An 18,846-nucleotide genomic window follows, 5' to 3' on the forward strand; every position below is an offset into this window, starting at 1 on the left:
TGGATCTCGAGGGAATTCCCTCCTTTTGTCTCTTCTAAGGACATTTGTCTTGGATTTAGTACCCATTCAAATAATCCAGGATGATCTCATCTCCAAGTCTTTAATTTACTTATAGCTGCAAAGACCCGTTTTCCAAATAAAATTGCTGCCACAGGTTCTGGCGCGGACGTGTCTTTCTGTGGGCCACCGCCATTCAACACGGATGATGGGGTCTGGCCGAGTGGTTGTTGGCCGTCAGTCTGTCTTGCTAGGCTGCCCCTTGCCTGGTCCCTTGGCTGCGGAGAGCAGGTTTTTGTTGGCGCTTTTTTGTCGACATTTCCGTGTTGCCGGCGTCTTTTGCCCCCTGGTATGGGATACCCAAGACGAAAACCTTAAGAATGCACAGTGTGGAGCTCCTTGAGTTTTAGGTACCTTGGTCGTCTGTCAGTCTTCTTAAGTTTGTTTCATTATATTTTTTCCCATAGTTTTTAGTTTTTCTCAGCTGGAGGAGTGGGAAAATGATGCTACTCCATCTTCTCAGAAGCATAAATTCTGAAGCTATAAGATTTTAATATCAAAACAAAAATAAAAGAGTAAGTAGGGATGAAGGGCAAATGCATCTCTTCGGAGGGCTTTCCCTGTAGAGGGGGGCAGAGTAAGCATCTAGCTCCTCGGTTAAATATGAAAGATTTAGTTCAAGAAGTGAAATTTATTCAGTTATTGACAACAAACTATTGTGACAACTGTTGACAGTAACGCACTCACTGAGGTCTCTCCTAAACCGGTTCAGAACTTTCCACACGTGTATGAATCAGCCAGTGCCAGAACGGACAGTTTGTTCAGCTCCGATCAGTGTCCTGTGTCTTTCTCTCTCTTGGATTATTCCTTAACCTTAGTGGAGCACTTCCTCCATTTGCTGAGAAAGGGTGCCCAAGAGGTAAATTTTTTGAGATAGAAAGCTGAAAATCTCTTTATTCAATCCTACCTTTGACTGTGACTCATTAAGAATTCTAGGTTGGTGACCCTTCCCTCTCAGCATTTGAGTGCACTGTGCGGTGGTCTCCCGGGAAAACTAATGCCCTTCTGGTGCCTGTTCATTTGCATGCTGTATGTTTTTCCTCTTTGGAAGACTGTAGTATCTTCTCTCTATTGCGGCGGTCCCCTACCTTTTTGGCCCCAGGGACTGGTTTCATGGTAAGACAGTTTTTCACGGACTGTCAGGGGCAGTGGTTTTGGGATGATTCAAGCACGTTATATTTTTTGCGCACTTTATTATTCCACAAGCTGCACCTCAGATCATCATGTATCAGATCCCAGAGGCTGGGGACCACTGCTTTGTTCTGTCTTCCTAGTTTGTTTTTGGTATAACACTCAGCCACGTAGCTCATATGACAGCTGACCCTGTAGGTATGTGAGTTTCTGATACCTGCTTTAAACCCACTAGATTATAAATTCCTTGAGTTTTTGTATCTCTTATAGCCAGTTATTCTCAACCCTGGCCTCACATTAGAATTTCCTGGAGAGCTTTTAAAAATAGCAGAAATTCTGATTCAATTGTTATTAGTGGAGCTCACTTTTTTTTTTTTAAAGAAATGAAATTATTATTATGAAGGCAGATTTGGGAGTAACCACTCCAAAGTAACTACAAGTCCAGTCTCCATGGTGATTTTTTTTTGGTAAATCTAAATTTGTTCTCTTTGGAAGACTATCCTTTATTCTGGAATTTAAGTTTCTTGCTCTTTTTATACTGTGTCCTTCTGTAAAATTAAAGTGACAGTAGATATCAGGTTTGCTGGGTTTGTTTGTAAATCCTGACAAAATGTCAAAAATTTTTTGAATATATATTACAGGTCTGTGAAATCCAAAAGTCTGGGATGTCCTTCCTACCCAACATTTCCTTATATGTGGGTATCTGATAAGTACTTATGAACTAAGAACAGCACTTTCCTTCTTAAAAGACAAAAACCGTATTCAGCAAAATAAAACTAATCTCTCACAAAAGCCTTTCTTTCATGGAATTTAATGTTGATTAAATGAAAAGTGACCTTTCTATGTCACTTCTATTCATTAGTCTTACCTAAGGCAGTGTTAGAAAGCTTGCAGTTCGGTAGAGAATTAAGACTTTGTTAATATAATCTCAGGAGACTTCTCCAGGGTCTTAAAATATATAGCTTGTGGAAGAAGGAGCAAGCATGTGATTTTTCCTCAGAGGTGGGAGCTGAGGATTGAAGTTGACAAAACTGTAAGGTTGTAGGGAAGGAAACAGTGATGTTAACCAAGAGCAGGTTACTGTCTAAGATCCCTTGTTGAAGGAGGCACTCTGTTTTTTTTGGGGGGGGGGTCTGTTGCCATAGTGATTACTTTTTAAATGCATTTTTAATTGAAGGATAATTGCTTTCCAAGTCTGTGTTGGTGTATGCCATATATCAACATGAATCAGCCATGCGTATACATGTCACCTCCCTCTGGAATCTCCCCCCCCCCCCCCCCGCTTCCCATCCTATTGAAGGAGGGATTTTGATCCCATTTTACAGTTGAAGAAACAAACTCAGTGTTGTCAAGTAACTGAGTTTTGGAGCTGCAAAGGCCCTGGGGTTGGCATTCAAATCCAGGCTTGTGGATTCTCAGTTCTTCTGCCACGCTCCTCTGTGTCCACACTGCCCTATGTCCCTGGGGCACCAACTTGAGATGAGACGTTTAGCTTACTAACCTGGCTTACTAAAAACACGAACGAATGTTGCCCTCTCTGGAATTCAAGATTTACAAGGAAAAGAACAATGTCTGGCTTCTTCATCTTTGTATCCTAACACTTAACTAAGGCGAAGGCCATTATAGGTGCCCATTATAGGTGCCCAGGAAGTAATTAAGGAATAAATAAGGCTCCTCAAGCCTAATTAACGGCATGGCAACCGTGGTCCTTTCCATTCAGGGCCTCACAGAAGAGCCAGCTCCCTGCTTTCCCCAAATAAGACAAATAGGGATCATTTGGACAGAATCCACTCAGAAGAAAATCTTAGTTGAATTAGTGAAGAAAGAAGTTAAGATTTGTTGGACCCCCGTTACATTCTAGGCCCTTGTTCTAGGTGATTCATATGTTTGTCTCAAAATAGAAAAAGCTTTCATTCTGTGACCTGTGTAGCTTCACTGCTTCTCTGGAGTAATGAGTGATAAGTCTAGCAAAGAGGTGCATGCTTGTTTAGGGATAGGAGAAAGAAGTGGCTTTAGTTTTGATCCATGAGAACTGGGAGAATCCTTGAAACATGAGTCTTACTCAGCTCATTCTCAGTACTTGGGCAAGTCCCGGCACACATCCACAGATGGATGACTGGACGGCTGGAGTGAGAGTGCCGCCAAAGCAGGCAGAAGCTACTAGGGTTCTGAAAAAGGACGGAGTAGTGGACAGAAATATGATTCCAGGAGATGGTGTACCTGTAGGTGGCCACTGGTTAAGTTCTGCCATGTGGGTGGACAGGATGGTAGTCAGAAATGGGAAAAGACAACCGATTGAATACAGTAGTTTGGGAGGTATACACCCTGTTCTCTAAAACCAGCTTTATAATGTGATTGATCCATGTGACATCTTAACATAACTAACAGTCTTATGTTTGTCTAAGAATATACTTGACTGAATTTTTACCTCTGTATAAAAACCAATCTTACACGTGTAAGACACAGAAGTGCTCCAGAAACTGGATTGTAGACTGTGTATGGAGAACACCAGGGTGCATGGTGTGTACCATGCTGTACTCTGGTACCCTACCTGGTTGGGGGCGAGACTGCATACATCAGAGATTAAGACTGAAAAGAGAGCGAATTCCCATCAGGCAGGAAAAGTATGATTTTTATGCTGTCAACAACTCAGTTCAGTTCAGTCGCTCAGTTGTGTCTGACTGTGTGTGACCCCATGGGCTGCAGCACACTGGCTTCCCTGTCCATTACCAATTCCTGGAGTTTACTCAAACCCACGTCCATCACGTCGGGGATGCCATCCAACCATTTCATCCTTTGTTGTCCCCTTCTGCTTTCAATCTTTCCCAGAATCAGGGTCTTTTCCAATCAGTCAGTTCTTTGCATCAGGTGGCCAAAGTATTGGAGTTTCAGCTTCAGCATCAGTCCTTCCAGTGAATATTCAGGACTGATTTCCTTTAGGATTGACTGGTTGGATCTCCTTGCAGTCCAAGGGACTCTCAAGAGTCTTCTCCAACACAATTCAAAAGCATCAATTCTTCAGCTCTCAGCTTTCTTTATAGTTCAACTCTCACATCTGTATAGGACTACTGGAAAAACCATAGCTTTGACTAGATGGACCTTTTGTTGGTAAAGTAATGTCTCTGCTTTTTAATATGCTGTCTAGTTGGTCATAACATTTCTTCCAAGGAGCAAGTGTCTTTTAATTTTATGGCTGAGGTCACCATCTGCAGTCATTTTGGAGCCCCCAAAAATGAAGTCTGACAGTTTCCACTGTTTCCCATCTATTTCCCATAAAGGGATGGGACCAGATGCCATGATCTTAGTTTTCAAAATGTTGAGCTTTAAGCCAACTTTTTCACTCTCCTCTTTCATCAAGAGGCTCTTTAGTAATTCTTTGCTTTCTGCCATAAAGGTGGTGTCATCTGCGTATCTGAGGTTATTGATATTTCTCCTTGCAATCTTGATTCCAGCCTGTGCTTCATCCAGCCCGGCATTTTGCATGATGTACTCTGCATATAAGTTAAACAAACAGGGTGACAGTATACAGCCTTGACATACTCCTTTCCCCATTTGGAACCAGTCTGTTGTTCCATGTCCAGTTCTGTTGCTTCTTGACCTGCATCCAGATTTCTCTGGTATTCCTGTCTTTTTAAGAATTTTCCAGTTTGTTGTGATCTACAGTCAACAACTGGGAACCATCAATGATCTATTTTAATATGGTACTGGTATAGTTAATAAAACATATCTCTGCTTTCCTTGGAGCGACATACTATTTAGATTAACAAAAAATATAAATACAGCATTCAGACAATTTTTTACAGCGCCTGTTTTACTTAATACCAATTGACTGTGTTCCAAATCTTTGTTAACAACTTACCCATTACCTGGTTCCCAGTGAGAAACCATCCCTCTTCTGTATTTTCAGGTTTTTAAATGTAAAAACTACAGAAAACAGGCAGTACATTTAGATTTAAAAACTGCACAGTTAACAGCCTCCTTCCCACCTGCCCTTTCGCCCAGCCATCTTTGACAGCAGTTGCTTTTGTGTATCCATTTAGTCATATTCTTCAAGCAAATATGGGCACACATTCTTTTCAAATCTTGTTAAAAATGGAAGTATTCTAGAAACTTTTCTGTACCTTTCTAATCTGTTCAACAGTGGTCAGTCTGTCGATTTACATGTGCCCCCGTTTATCTGTCGGGTTAAATTCCTGAAGATGAAATCGTTGGGGCAAAGGTTAAACGCATTATGATTTTAATGGTAAGTACCAAATTACTCTGTAGAGGTTGTACTAGCTTATTTCCCCACCAGAAATGTCACGAGTACCCACTTCTCCATTTTTTGCCCAACAGTATTATCAGCACTCTTTCACCTTTAGCAAGCTGAATCGACCTGTGTTCTTGATCTTCCTTTCCTTTTCTGGCAATGTGTATCTTTGGTGTCCTCTGTCTTCCATAGCCTGCAGGCTCAACCTTCCTATCCACTCTCCTGTCTCTCTGCCTGTTTCCCTTTTGAAGGCCCTATTTCCCGCATATTCATGATAAACTTCTCCAAATCATTTTCCATTTGTTAACACTAAACTCCTCAAACCTGTTTCGGGATGGCTTCCTTTATGAAACTCTTCTTCCCTTGGGTTTGTCACTGCTGATTAGTTCATTTCTTCACACTGAAACACTGTTACTTCTTGGGCACTTACTTTACAGTGGGCAGAGTTCTATTATTTAGTTGGGTATCTCACCTGGAGGACTCCTGCAGCATCCCTGTGCTTCTCCCTGTGGAGAGCTTCTTCCCTCCCAGATTCTTGGAGCCACGGCTCACCTATGACAGACTGGTTTGTGTCATGTCTGTGCAGTAAATCTCCAAATACTTCTTACTGCCTGAAACCCAAATGCTTAGTTACCATGGCATATAAGGCCTTCAGTTTATATAACAAATATCTCAACACCAATGAAGACCATGAGTCACTACTAAGGCTAGTGTGACTGACTCAACAGTCTAATGAAAAGGAAGCAGGTGCTTAAAGAAACAGAGTGAGCTTTGGAACCAGAGGGGGGCTCAGCTCAAGGAATACACAACATGTGAACAGGCAAGCTATTTCTTGTAAATAAAGCAAGCACAGTGGAACTGTCAACACGCTGGTAACATTTTCCTCAATTAGTCTAATTTCAACTACTGACCTCACAGAATACAGTATTATATAATTGTTTTATTATTTGTGTCTCACCATATGGCTTTTTGAAAGCCAACGTAAATCCTTCTTCATTCAAAAGAAAATTGAAAAAACCAAAGGTGAATCAGGATTAGGGCAATTAATATTGATTATTACCCTAGATGATAAATTTTAAAATATTTTTTATGTGACAGTATAACATACTAGTTACAACTGCTATTACTAGAACCGAAAGCAGGATTTCACATTAATTTTTCTCAACTTATTTGCTCTGACTGATGGATATAATTTTTTTGATATTTCCTAGCCAAGCCAAAATTTGTGTGTGTATTAACAATTCATAATATAATAAAAAACAAAACAGAATGCAGCTTTTATATTATTGAACTTTATGTACAAAATCATTTGATTTCAAATAAACATTTAATGTAAAAACAAACGTTCTTTTAAACTGAATTTTTTTTTTTTACATCTACTGTACCATTCAAATGCTTTATCATCTTACATGATTTCTTCAAAATCTCTTATCAAGGGTACATATAGAAAAGCTTTTTTTTTTTATAAATAGAAACAAAGGGATTTTTTCAGCTTTTATTATAAGATGACATAAAAAGTTTACTCAACAGAAGTAATTTCATTACTATTTGGGGGAGGGAATCACCAACTTTTTGTGCAAACAATGCTAGCCTTCTTTTAAGCATTTAAGAGCATAACTGCTTAAGAAATGACATAAGCAATAATTCTACACCTACATCTCCCCTAAAATAATCTATTTTTTTTTTTACATATGTGCACAGCTTTAGCAAATTAAAGCCCGAGAGAAATGCTCAAAATCCACTATGCAGAGGCATAATCAGAGTTTACTGTAACTCATCATTTGGAGAGCTTACCAATCAAGGAGTCTGTAATGAAAGCTGCAGTTTCCCTCTTTCCTATTTTTTTTAAACACAAAAAAAATCAATGACTAGGAACTTAATACTGGATGACAAATCACATCCACACTATCAGTTAAATAGCCTCACAGTTAAACACATCTTAAAGACCAATCAAATCAGTATTTACATTTTATAAATTTCTGAAGACACCATTAGAAAGCTTATATATCCCTTCATTAAACAAAATAGGGAACTGCATCTGATGGTGGTGGAATGAAATTAAAAAAATTAAAAATACCTGTATTTACAGCAGCATTGATCCTTTATAAATAAAGAATATGAAAATGCAATTATCTTTAAGGATAATAAAAAATTGAGGTGATGTTACTCAACCACAGTGCTTGGAGTTGGACTAAAAATCTATTGGTGCTTGTTAATGTGCCAGTAGTGAAACCACTTTCTGTTGGAGAAAATCCAACTGTAAATATGTGCATGAGACACATATAACACAGGGCAAAATTGCTCAAAACGATTCAAGTCAGCTTATCTGTATTGGATATTCTAATCATGAAATACATTACAAAGACATCCTTGCAAAGGAAAAAAAAAAGTTACAACATTTTCTGGTTCATTTTTATAGAACATTTCCTCCCTCAAAAGTGGCATCTTAAAAATCTTAAACTCTTTCTTCCCTTGGTTTACAATCCTAATGAACACATGTGGACAGCTGAATCTTCCATGTGATTACCTAGCTGGGAAAGAAGGAAAAAAAAAAAAAACAAACAGCAAAATGTTCAAGTTTAAAAAAATATACTGGGTGAGCAATGCACTAAAATTATCCACATAAAAACAAATGGATGGTCAGTAACCTTAGAAGCCAACATTGACATTTCACTGACAACAATGTGAAAAATTAACATGTTCTCAAACAGGCCTAAGATGAAGAAGTGCTATTTTTAAATTGTAAAATGAACTCACATAATGTAAAATACCTTATGTTGTAATTTTTCATTCCAAATTGATAAATGATTTCAAAGTCAAGGATTAAGGTCTGATTGCAAACAGTACTGCAACATAATTTCACAAAAATCTTCAGTTTCTAAAAAAAGGAATCACTTTCTAATTTTCCCTCCCCAAGAAAATGTCTCACAATTACAAAGTAGAAAAATAGCCAGTCACAAATGCAAAAAAAAAACACCACCCAACACAATATAAATATGAAATAATTTCTAGATTATCAATTCAGTATATCTCATAAGACAATTGTTGAAGTTAAAAATACTTTAAGGTATTGCTTTTCATGCTTGAACTTGAGAATATTTTAATGACATCAATAAAACTGATATGCGGGTAATGCTGCATACTGAAGTTGAGTAGAACCCTGATTAAAAATATCCTTGTTGAAATCATTTACTTCATCTGACAGTGCCTGTTTGGAACCTATGATTAAAAACAAAAACAGAACTCTTCCTAGAGGCTGAATTCCCTAGAATGAAATTTCAGTGTTTGTCCATAATGTGGGGTTAAGCCTTTTCAGAGTTTTTGTTTTTTGCTCTGTTTTGAAACCCCTGAGACACCATCTGTTTCCAAAGCTTTCTCTTTTGAGTTAATTTCACTAAATCCATTTGCTGTCCCATTTTGTTCTTCAGTGACTTCTTCATTTGCAGGGGAAGCAGATTCTCCTTTTTCTAATTTTTGTTGCATTTCACGGAGCTTGGTAACAGCTTTATCTATTGACATTATGCTAATAAGATTAAAGTCATGCATGCTGACTAGATGAAGCATGAAGTTTCGACATAAATTCTTCTTAATTATTTTCTGTCCATAGTTTTCTACAAACAGCATACAGGCATGATTCATTTGATTGTCAGCAATAAACCTATTTAATAAAAACACAAACACATCAACAACAATACAAAGTATTTCTGTCACAGGCCACAGTGATAACTATTACAGGATAAGATGACTATATCTAGAAAAGTGATGATTTAACTAGTAAAACTATAGTGAATCTGAGATTCGATCACCTGAATAAACTTACCATGTTAGAAATTTAAAGAGGTTTAATTTAACCAGAGCTTAAACAGATGTCATTTCTGTTTTTCCTAATGAAATTAGGAAGTTAGCAGTTAAAAGTGTAAAATATTTTCTCCTGCTACTCCACTTTCATTAACTGTATAACACTATTCTCTCAGTTTCCTATTTCAGAAGCAGTGTTTCTGCACACTTTCAGTTCATGGTAAACTTTTGAAAAAATGAAGATGTCACAACAATTGTGGTATAGTGTGACTGTTTTGGTGGAAGGCAAGGAATAAAAATTTGAGAGAACCAAATTAAACCAAATAGGAGATGGATGTTCAATTACCCACTGAGACTCAAACCAGAATCTGTAAAATGTAAAAGCCTGATTGCAGATCTGAAAAAATACAAATAGTTTACCAACTACCTGCCACTTGGTAATGCCAGTTTATAGTGAACCTAGTAGTTCTCACGCTGACAGATTTGGATCAGGAATTAAAATATAACTCAATTAAGTAATTTGACTAAAACTCTATCTTGAAACTGGCATATCAAGACAAAAGGAGAAAGATTTCAGCCAAGCCTCCACATACATATTTACTCATAACTGAGTTTTAATGACTAGACCAGGGACGAGGCAAACATTTTCTATAAAAGGCTAAACAGTAAGTATTTTAGGCTTTGCAAGCCATATGTGGGCTTTCCAGATGGCGCTAGTGGTAAATAAAGACCTCCTGCCAATGCAGGAGACATAAGAGACGCGAGTTTGATCCTTAGGTTGGAAAGATCCCCTGGAGGAGGGCATGGCAACCCACAACAGTATTCTTGCCTGGAGAATCCCATGGACAGAGGAGCCTGGTGGGCTACAGTCCGTAGAGTCACAAAGAGTCGGACACGACTGAAACGAATTAGCAAGCCATATGTAATCTCTATTGTCTTCCTCTTTAATTTTTTTTTACAACCCACTAAAAACGTGAAGACTATTCTTAGCTCAAGGCAGTTTACAAAAAAAAAAAAAAAAGGCTATAAGCGATGCACCCAGTCATCTGAACTAGAACTTAAAACACTTAAGTCCTCCATTCCCCAAAAATAAAGAAAATAAAATGCTCCTTCCCATTTATTTCATTTAACCTTTAAAGGAAAAAACCTTAGATCCATGTGCTATAAAAGAAAGCCTTATTTAAGGGTCTAATACTAATGAAGGTAGAGAAGAATCTATGTACTGACAGGTAAATAGTTCACATAGGGAAGCAGTTGTACAGGAAAAACAATGCTATAGCCCCAAAGGCACGAGAAATTAGGATTGTTCTACCCTCAGCTTTATGAAATGGTAGTAAGAAATAAGAAAAGCTAGCTGTTTAGATTTTAGTCTGAATAATAAAGCAGTTAAAAATTTTGTTAATAATTCTGTTAGTGGTTTTCACGATTTCCAGGTGTGTAGCACATGGTGTATTATTTATGTATTCCCTAGCAATAAAAGGAATAAAAGCTGGGTTATTAAGAAAACATTAACTAAAAACCTGCTGTTAGATGGAGCTAGCACCTTACTTAAACATTCTTTGAAGATAACCATTTTTCTAATACTTGAATTAGGATATTTAGAACAAACTATACCTAAATTTTAAGTAAGATCCTAACACAGATTTATAGAATGTGAAGCAACAAAAAGAACATAAAGGAAATTGAATATATAAATCTAGAAACACCCTACCCATGCTTCATGACATGGAGATTCCATAGTTTCATCACTTCTTTCTCTCCTTCATTGACATCAGAAAATTCCTCAATTTGCTTTTAGAAAAAAAGGGAAAAAAAATCTATTAGATGCAGAATAAATATAATTGATATTTCTAAGAAAAAATAGTGAGAATGTTAAAAACAGAATTTTTTGTAACTAAAAATACCACAACTTATTTATATAGCAAAGAAGCAATGTTTCCAACATCCATTTAAGTGGTAATTTTAAAAGGGAAATCCTTAGTTATGAAATAGTTGCCTTAAAATAAAGTGAAAAACCACAAAATCACAAGAAAACCCGCACTTCCTTTAGTTGGCAACTATTAAAATGACACAATTACAAAAATTGTAGATTCCTGGATTCCTTAATTTAGAAAAATGCTCCTTAACATTAAATCAAAAATTTAATTCATACTAAAGTTATTAGTTTTCAAACAAAATCATTTCATCATAAAATTGTAAAATCATTGTCAATAATGATAATGATGGTAATAGCAACAAAACTAATAATTACAGTAATGGTTTTTTCTCTCAGCCATTCAGGGTCTTTCTCATCTTCACTGTCTACTTCCATTTCTTGTGGACGGAGAGGTAAACAAGTATCACTATGGAAATAGAGGCGGTTGTGTCCACTACTGTATGTTCGCTGCTGTTCCACTTCTCCATCTTCGGATTCAAGAAATTCAGACATACTTGCTTTTGTTCTTTTTGGCCTAATGAAAAGAAATGTTGCTGTAATATTAAGTAACACAGAGAGGGCTCACACTACTCAGAGTACATTCCTTTCTTACAGAGGTTTCCACCTAGGCATGCACACAGACTTCTAGTGGGAGACACTTTAATCCCCCTATAACCACTAGAGCAGTAGCCACATGAACACAGGAAAAAGGTGTGCGGAGGAAGTGAGAAAACTGCTGTAGAAACAGGAGCCAGGCAGAGTTATAAAGCAGTATATGACCCTAGAGACTTATTTAAAACTGAAATAAGAACTGCCACCTAAATAGTAGTTTTGACTGGCTTCCCTTTATTCCTCAAACATCAATAAAGTCAGAAAATAAACTTCTGCCACATGACCTTTTTACCTACCTGCACACAAGAATGTGTGTGATAGGTGTTCTCTTTACTGGTCCGTTGCGACTAAAAGCAAACCCAGGTTGGCGATGAATATCCTGAGGATTTCCTGCATAGGAGCCATCATAACACTCGTTGATAGAAACATCTATCCTAGCACCTTTGGGATGATACTGTAACAAAAATAGCAAGGTGATTAGAAAAATAAAGTATTAATTATCCTATCTTAAATACCTATTCCTCCAACTTAATTAATTAAAATGTACTTGTGGGTTCTTAAATGTTTTGAAAAGTAAAATAAGCCAGGCATACCAGCATGGTGAACAGGAAGCCAGAAGATCTGGAGTCAAAAAGATCCATGTTAAAATCCTGGCTATGCCATTTATTGGCTTGGTAACTGTACAAATTATTTCTTGTCTGAGCAAGGATAAGGAAATTACCACTTAATTCAAAGAGCTGGGGTTAGGATTATGTGAGTCATTAGAGGTGCACTATGCAAATATACACAAACACTGAATCATTCACCGTAATTCATCCATAAACAATCCATTCAATGTAGAAACTGGCATTCTGCACAAAGTACAATTTCTGAAAGCCAAATTGTATCATAATGTATAACAGTAAGAAAAAATGAAAAGCTACTTACAACATAATTGAAGATAAATCTGCTGTGGCAGAGTTTAAGATGTTTAAGTAAGCTATAAAGTTTGCGGCAGTTCAGGGTGCACCAAGGGCAATGTAGGTCATCTCTTGCTTCAGTTTGTTGTCTCGTATTGTTGTTATAAAGGAACTTTAAAGATAACAAAAAACAAAAAACAGCAAATCTCCAACTTACTTATCTCAAGATACTTTGTTTCAATATCAACTTTAAACATAGTTAAAACAATATAAAAGGAAAATCAAGTCAGAGGCATTCTTTTTATTTAAATAAGCCAAAATATTTCAGATAGAACGTGCAAAACAAAGGTATCTCATGATTACTTAAAAAAAGAAGGGTCAGCTATGCTTACCTGATAAAATATTCTTAATTTTTGTCGGTTTTCATTTGAAGTATCTTTTTCTTTTCTTGTTTGCAGATCTGTAGTCAATGATTCTTTAACAGCTGAAAATATATACTTTTAATGAAAATACTTGCTTCTAAAAAGTGAAATATCTGTTGTGAACATAATTAAACAATAAAGGTTTCACAAAATTCTTGTGGTATTTAATACAATGTTCTCACCCTCAACTGATTTCAGGGGAACAATCCCTTTATCATCAACCTAACCAGATACTAAGGTCTTTACTGGTAAGATCCATTCTTTTTTCCCCTTTAAAATGTTCTAAAACATTAGGACACCTATCATGTTCTAAAACATTTAAAAAATAACCCCAAGTAATTATACGTAGTCACTGTAATTCTTTAAGCACTTTCAGGTCAAAGTAAGGTTTTGATTGGTCTCTGTATTCCCAGTGCACAACAGTGAGCAGATATCCACTAAATATTAGTTTAACAAATTAAATGAAAATGATTGTAATAATATCATTCCAAATCAAAAACATAATCATTATTAATAATTTTGGTGTATTATTTTACTGACTTAAAAATGATAATTTGTATTTCTCCTGACATAAGTAATCATTTCCCATGTAAAACTTTGTAAAAATCTTTTCTTCTCAGTTTCCTGAAAACTCTTTTACTAGTATTTGGCCACAGAACACTTTGAGAAGTGCCCAGACTACAATTTCCTTGGGAAATCTTTCCCCTGACACGGGTCATTTCTTACATCTCCTAAAACTGACTCTAACTACAGTGACTTGCACACAGCTAATGGATGGACTTGAGTGGTATTATGTCAAAGACAACTCCCTTCTGCCTTCTTAAACAGTCTTAGATAAAACACATGGATACCCTCAGGTCAAGGACAGTGTTCTCATCAGGCAGATAAAAAATGAAAGAATACTGCAACCTGAGCCTTAACCCAACAGAGCTAACTGCTACAATTTGTAAATGTTTCTCCTCTTAAAAGTTTACTACAAAATTTAATCTGATAAAATTCAGGTTATAATAATCCTCTTCCAGCCCTCAAATTGTTCAAATATTCTTAAATGGTTAAGTCAATTCCATAATATTAACAAATTTTTATGTAAATTTGAAAAAGCACGTAGTTCCAAACCCCTTTATAGCTGCAATTCCAAACTACAAAGCTCTGAAAACCAATCATTTTCTCATGCGTTTGGGACAAATTTATTTAATGGAAAAACTTCTCCTAAACTGACATAAAGGTATCTATAGACTATGCCAAAGCCTTTGACTGTGTGGAAAATTCTGAAAGAGATGGGAATACCAGACCACCTGACCTGCCTTTTGAGAAACCTGTATGCAGGTCAGGAAGCAACAGTTAGAACTGGACATGGAACAACAGACTGGTTCCAAATAGGAAAAGGAGTATGTCAAGGCTGTATATTGTCACCCTGCTAATTTAACTTATATGCAGAGTACATCATGAGAAACAGTGGGCTGGAAGAAGCACACTGGAATCAAGATTGCCGGCAGAAATATCAATGACCTCAGATACGCAGATGACACCACCCTTAGGGCAGAAAGTGAAGAGGAACTAAAAGCCTCTTGATGAAAGTGAAAGAGGAGAGTGAAAAAGCTGGCTTAAAGCTCAACATTCAGAAAATGAAGATCATGGCATCTGTTCCCATCACTTCATGGGAAATAGATGGGGAAACAGTGGAAACAGTGTCAAACTTTATGTATTTGGCCTCCAAAATCACTGCAGATGGTGACTGCAGCCATGAAATTAAAAGACGCTTACTCCTTGGAAAAAAAGTCATGACCAACCTAGATAGCATATTCAAAAGCAGAGACATTACTTTGCCAACAAACGTCCGTCTAGTCAAGGCTATGGTTTTTCCAGTAGCCATGTATGTATGTGAAAGTTGGACTGTGAAGAAAGTTGAGCGCTGAAGAATTGATGCTTTTGAACTGTGGTGTTGGAAGACTCTTGAGAGTCCCTTGGACTGCAAGGAGATCCAACCAGTCCATTCTAAAGGAGATCAGTCCTGGGATTTCTTTCGAAGGACTGATACTAAAGCTGAAACTCCAATACTTTGGCCACCTCATGCGAAGAGCTGACTCACTGGAAAAGACCGATGCTGGGAGGGATTGGGGGCAGGAGAAGGGGACGACAGAGGATGAGATGGCTGGATGGCATCACCAACTCGATGGACATGAGTTTGGGTGAACTCCAGGAGTTGGTGATGGACAGGGAGGCCTGGCATGGTGCAATTCATGGGGTCGCAAAAAGTTAGACATGACTGAGCGAATGAAGTGAACTGAAACCTCATTTGAAGATATTATGTAATATATGGTATATATACTATATATTATACCATGATTCTAAAATTAAAAAAAAAAAAAATCTCCAAAATTCCCACATACATCTAGTGAATAAAGTACTGTTGATCAGCACTTCATCACAGAACTTTAGGAGAATCGTAATGTACTCATCATGTGTCTAGTAAGTCAAATAATATTTCCAAAGATTACTGGAGCAAAAGACAAATTAATCTAAAACCTAAGTCCTAACTCTGCAAAGCATTATTTGACAGCAAAATTTTCATACCAATAGTTTGAGTAGGTTTTACTGAACCAGGCTTATTTTCTTGATGAAGACTCTCTGAATTTCTAGTGGCAAGAGGTTTAGCTATAGGAGCTGTAGATTTATCATTGGTCTCTCCTGTCCAACGAAGAGTGAACTGCAAAGTAGGTCCCTGAGAAAATGTTTCAAATGGAGGCAGTCTCTAAAAAAGAAAAAACATGAAAACAGTGAAGATCCCCAAAAACAAAAGAAATTGTAGGAGTAAAAAAAAAATACTTATTATGACATATTAATGTGGAACTGACTTCAATCAACAGATTTTTCCTTTAAAAACCCCCAAATGCCTACATGGATAGCCAGGGAAATAAAGTAAATGTATGGCGCAGTAAAGACTGTATACAGTACTAGAGGGCTCAGCCTGGCAATTGCTAAACTGGTTCCCCATACAAACACTGGCCCAATACAGCCATATTTTCAGACTTTTTTCTAAGTTCATATGAAAAATACTCCCATTTTTATTTGCTGGTAACTAACAAAATTAAAAAAACAACAACTATGGTACCCAAAGCCTGCCAGTTTGCAACTTCTCTAAAGATGACCAATTACTTCTGACTGAATTGAATGGTTTTAGCAATGAATAATTTTTGACTTCTTAGCTTCACTAATGACTTACTGCCCTTGGTTCTCGCTCTGAATTTTAGGACACTGAGGCTTTCCTCCTCCACTTTCAATCACTTCCAAAGCCACTCTTCCCTTGGTCTCCTTAATTAATTCCTAGCCAACATTTAGCCAAAAGCCCCAATCTCTCACCCATCCTCAAGGATTTACCTATTAGATTATTCCCAAATTGCTTCTCCCTTCTTTACACTTAGAGCTCTAAACATTGTCACTTGGATATCCAGGTCATCCTGAACTAAAGTATGTTTAGACATGAATCTATTATCTTTTCTTCTCAAGTACACTTATTTTTGTCCCAAGCATTATCATGGAGAAGGAAATGGCAACCCACTCCAGTGTTCTTGCCTGGAGAATCCCAGGGACAGGGGAGCCTGGTGGGCTGCAGTCTATGGGGTCACACAGAGTCGGACACGACTGAAGCAACTTAGCAGCAGTGACCCTAAACTAAAAATTTCAGAATTACATTTGAAACCTATTCTTACTACTCTCATATAATTACTACGTAAGAATCTTACTACAGTATCTTATTACTAGAGAGCAGTATCTCAGCTGCTCTCTCTGCTTCTAATTTTTACTTCTCAATCCATATTCAGGAGACCAAGTAATTTTTGTCAAAGATGCTTTCATGCTATTCCTTTTTATAGAAATCTTCAATGATTTCCTATTTTACTGCCATGCAAGTCTAACCTCCTTCTACATCTTTATTACAAATAATCCTTTTAAAACTAGAATTTCAAACTGGAGTGAAGTGAAAGGGTAATCATATAAACCGATTCTGACATAATGAGTCCGTATCTAGGAATTTATCTTGTAAAAATACTTGCAATGCAAAAAGATACGTGTACAAGTGAGTACAAGTATACTCACGTTTGTTAAAATGTAAAAAAATTAAATTATCAACTTAAGTGACATTAGTTTAGCAACTTATGGGACATATACTTAAAAGAGTAACATAGAGCTGTTAAAAAGAAGCAAATCTATACGACCTGACTTAAAAGGATATCTCAATTCCTTGGGAAAATCCCCAAGCTCCTGTATCAGTTCAATTCAGTGGCTCAGTCGTATCCGACTCGTCGCAACCCCACGGACTGCAGCACGCGTATAAACTCATTTGAGTATAAACTCATATATAATAATTCTATTTTCTCATGAAGAAACTTAAACTTTAAAAAAGAAATTTAATATTGTCTCAATTTCTTGGAAAAACCTCAAAACTCATACACAATAATCCTATTTTCTCAAGGATAAATTTAGACTTAAAAATATTTAAAACATAAAAATAAGAAATACCTGCAGAAAATTCAAGCACTGTAGATACATATAAAGTTATTTAAAATCCCATCACCTGAAGGTAACCACTATTATGCTTAATTTTAGAAAAGGTGGTTGTATGTGTTATTATATAAAAATTGAATATCATGGAAATCTTGTCAAAATATTGCCCTTTTTAATGGCTATCATTTTAAGAGTTAAGGTGTTTCCAATTTTTCACTATTTAAAAATTTCAGGCAAGACTTGTTACCTAGATCTTTTCAGTCATCTAGGTACTACCTTGTGACAAAATTATAAAATATAAACTGTTGTATCAAATTGTTAATGAGAATATACACAATTAAAATTTTCATTTATATTGTCAGTCTCCCCTCCAGTAAAGTTATATCAACTTATTTTTAACTTAAAGCATTCTTTGAGAATATATGTCCCCACATCTCCAACTAGAAACTGTCGACCTCTTTTAACTGTTGTCAAACTAGTAATCAAAAGCTAGTAATCTCTGATTTTGTTTACATGTCTCTGAATACTAGTAAAGTTGAGTATCTTTTTAAAAAAGCTTACTAGTCATCTGTATCTGTTGCTTTAAGAGCTGTCAGACTGTTCTTTATCCATTTTTCCTAATTAGATTGCTTTTTATTAATTGCATATTCATATTAGCCTTTTGTATGTTACAAATATTTGCCCCAGTCCATCATTTGGTTTTTAGACTTTTAAAGTATAGAAACGACTCATTTTAATTAGTCGTTTTTACTGTATGCTTTCTAGCTTTTGTACCATACCTAGAAGGGCTTTTCTCATACCAAGATTATATTAATATTCACCTGTCTTTTTTCTGAAGCTATGTAGTGTTAATTTTTACATTTACATTTATGAGCCTTCTGGAATTTATTAGGTCTACATTTATTTCCAGATGGCTAGAGAGCAATTCTGTCACATAATGAATGGTTATCTTTCCCACACAGATCTAACAATTTTATCACAGATTAAACTCAAAACTATTTCAAGACTATGCTTCAGTGATGTGCTTGTCTATTCCTATACTTGTACCATAAACTTAAGTTCTTTTATTGTTATCTGCAATGTAAAGGTTCTCAGAAAACTTTTCCATAATTTTCCTTAGTACTATTACACACAGTTTTAGGTTAACTTTAGACTAATTCCAAGGCTTAAGAAAAAAAGAATCCTTTCAGGATTTTGCTTGTGCTGCTACACTGATCTAATATATTTAGAAGCAAATGACACTGGTTCTTTTGTCTGCCT

The 18,846-nt window shown here is 36.4% G+C and overlaps 1 protein-coding gene across 4 annotated transcripts in view; it reads right to left on the reverse strand.

Annotated features, from left to right (window-relative positions):
* Positions 1 to 6,713: 6,713 nt before the first annotated feature.
* SUZ12 (SUZ12 polycomb repressive complex 2 subunit) overlaps positions 6,714 to 18,846 on the reverse strand; it is a 39,046-nt gene continuing 26,913 nt past the window's right edge. For all 4 annotated transcript variants that reach the window (XM_060395248.1, XM_060395247.1, XM_027975270.3 and 1 more), the window contains 7 exons: positions 15,658 to 15,835; positions 13,054 to 13,145; positions 12,690 to 12,833; positions 12,059 to 12,216; positions 11,487 to 11,685; positions 10,947 to 11,026; positions 6,714 to 9,095 (listed from right to left, as the gene is read on the reverse strand). In XM_060395248.1, coding sequence (XP_060251231.1) covers positions 8,750 to 9,095; positions 10,947 to 11,026; positions 11,487 to 11,685; positions 12,059 to 12,216; positions 12,690 to 12,833; positions 13,054 to 13,145; positions 15,658 to 15,835 — 1,197 coding nt within the window. In that variant the 3' untranslated portion in view covers positions 6,714 to 8,749. The remainder of the gene's footprint in view (positions 9,096 to 10,946; positions 11,027 to 11,486; positions 11,686 to 12,058; positions 12,217 to 12,689; positions 12,834 to 13,053; positions 13,146 to 15,657; positions 15,836 to 18,846) is intronic.

The sequence above is a fragment of the Ovis aries genome, chromosome 11 (genome assembly GCF_016772045.2).
Source record: "Ovis aries strain OAR_USU_Benz2616 breed Rambouillet chromosome 11, ARS-UI_Ramb_v3.0, whole genome shotgun sequence".
Lineage (NCBI taxonomy): Eukaryota > Metazoa > Chordata > Mammalia > Artiodactyla > Bovidae > Ovis > Ovis aries.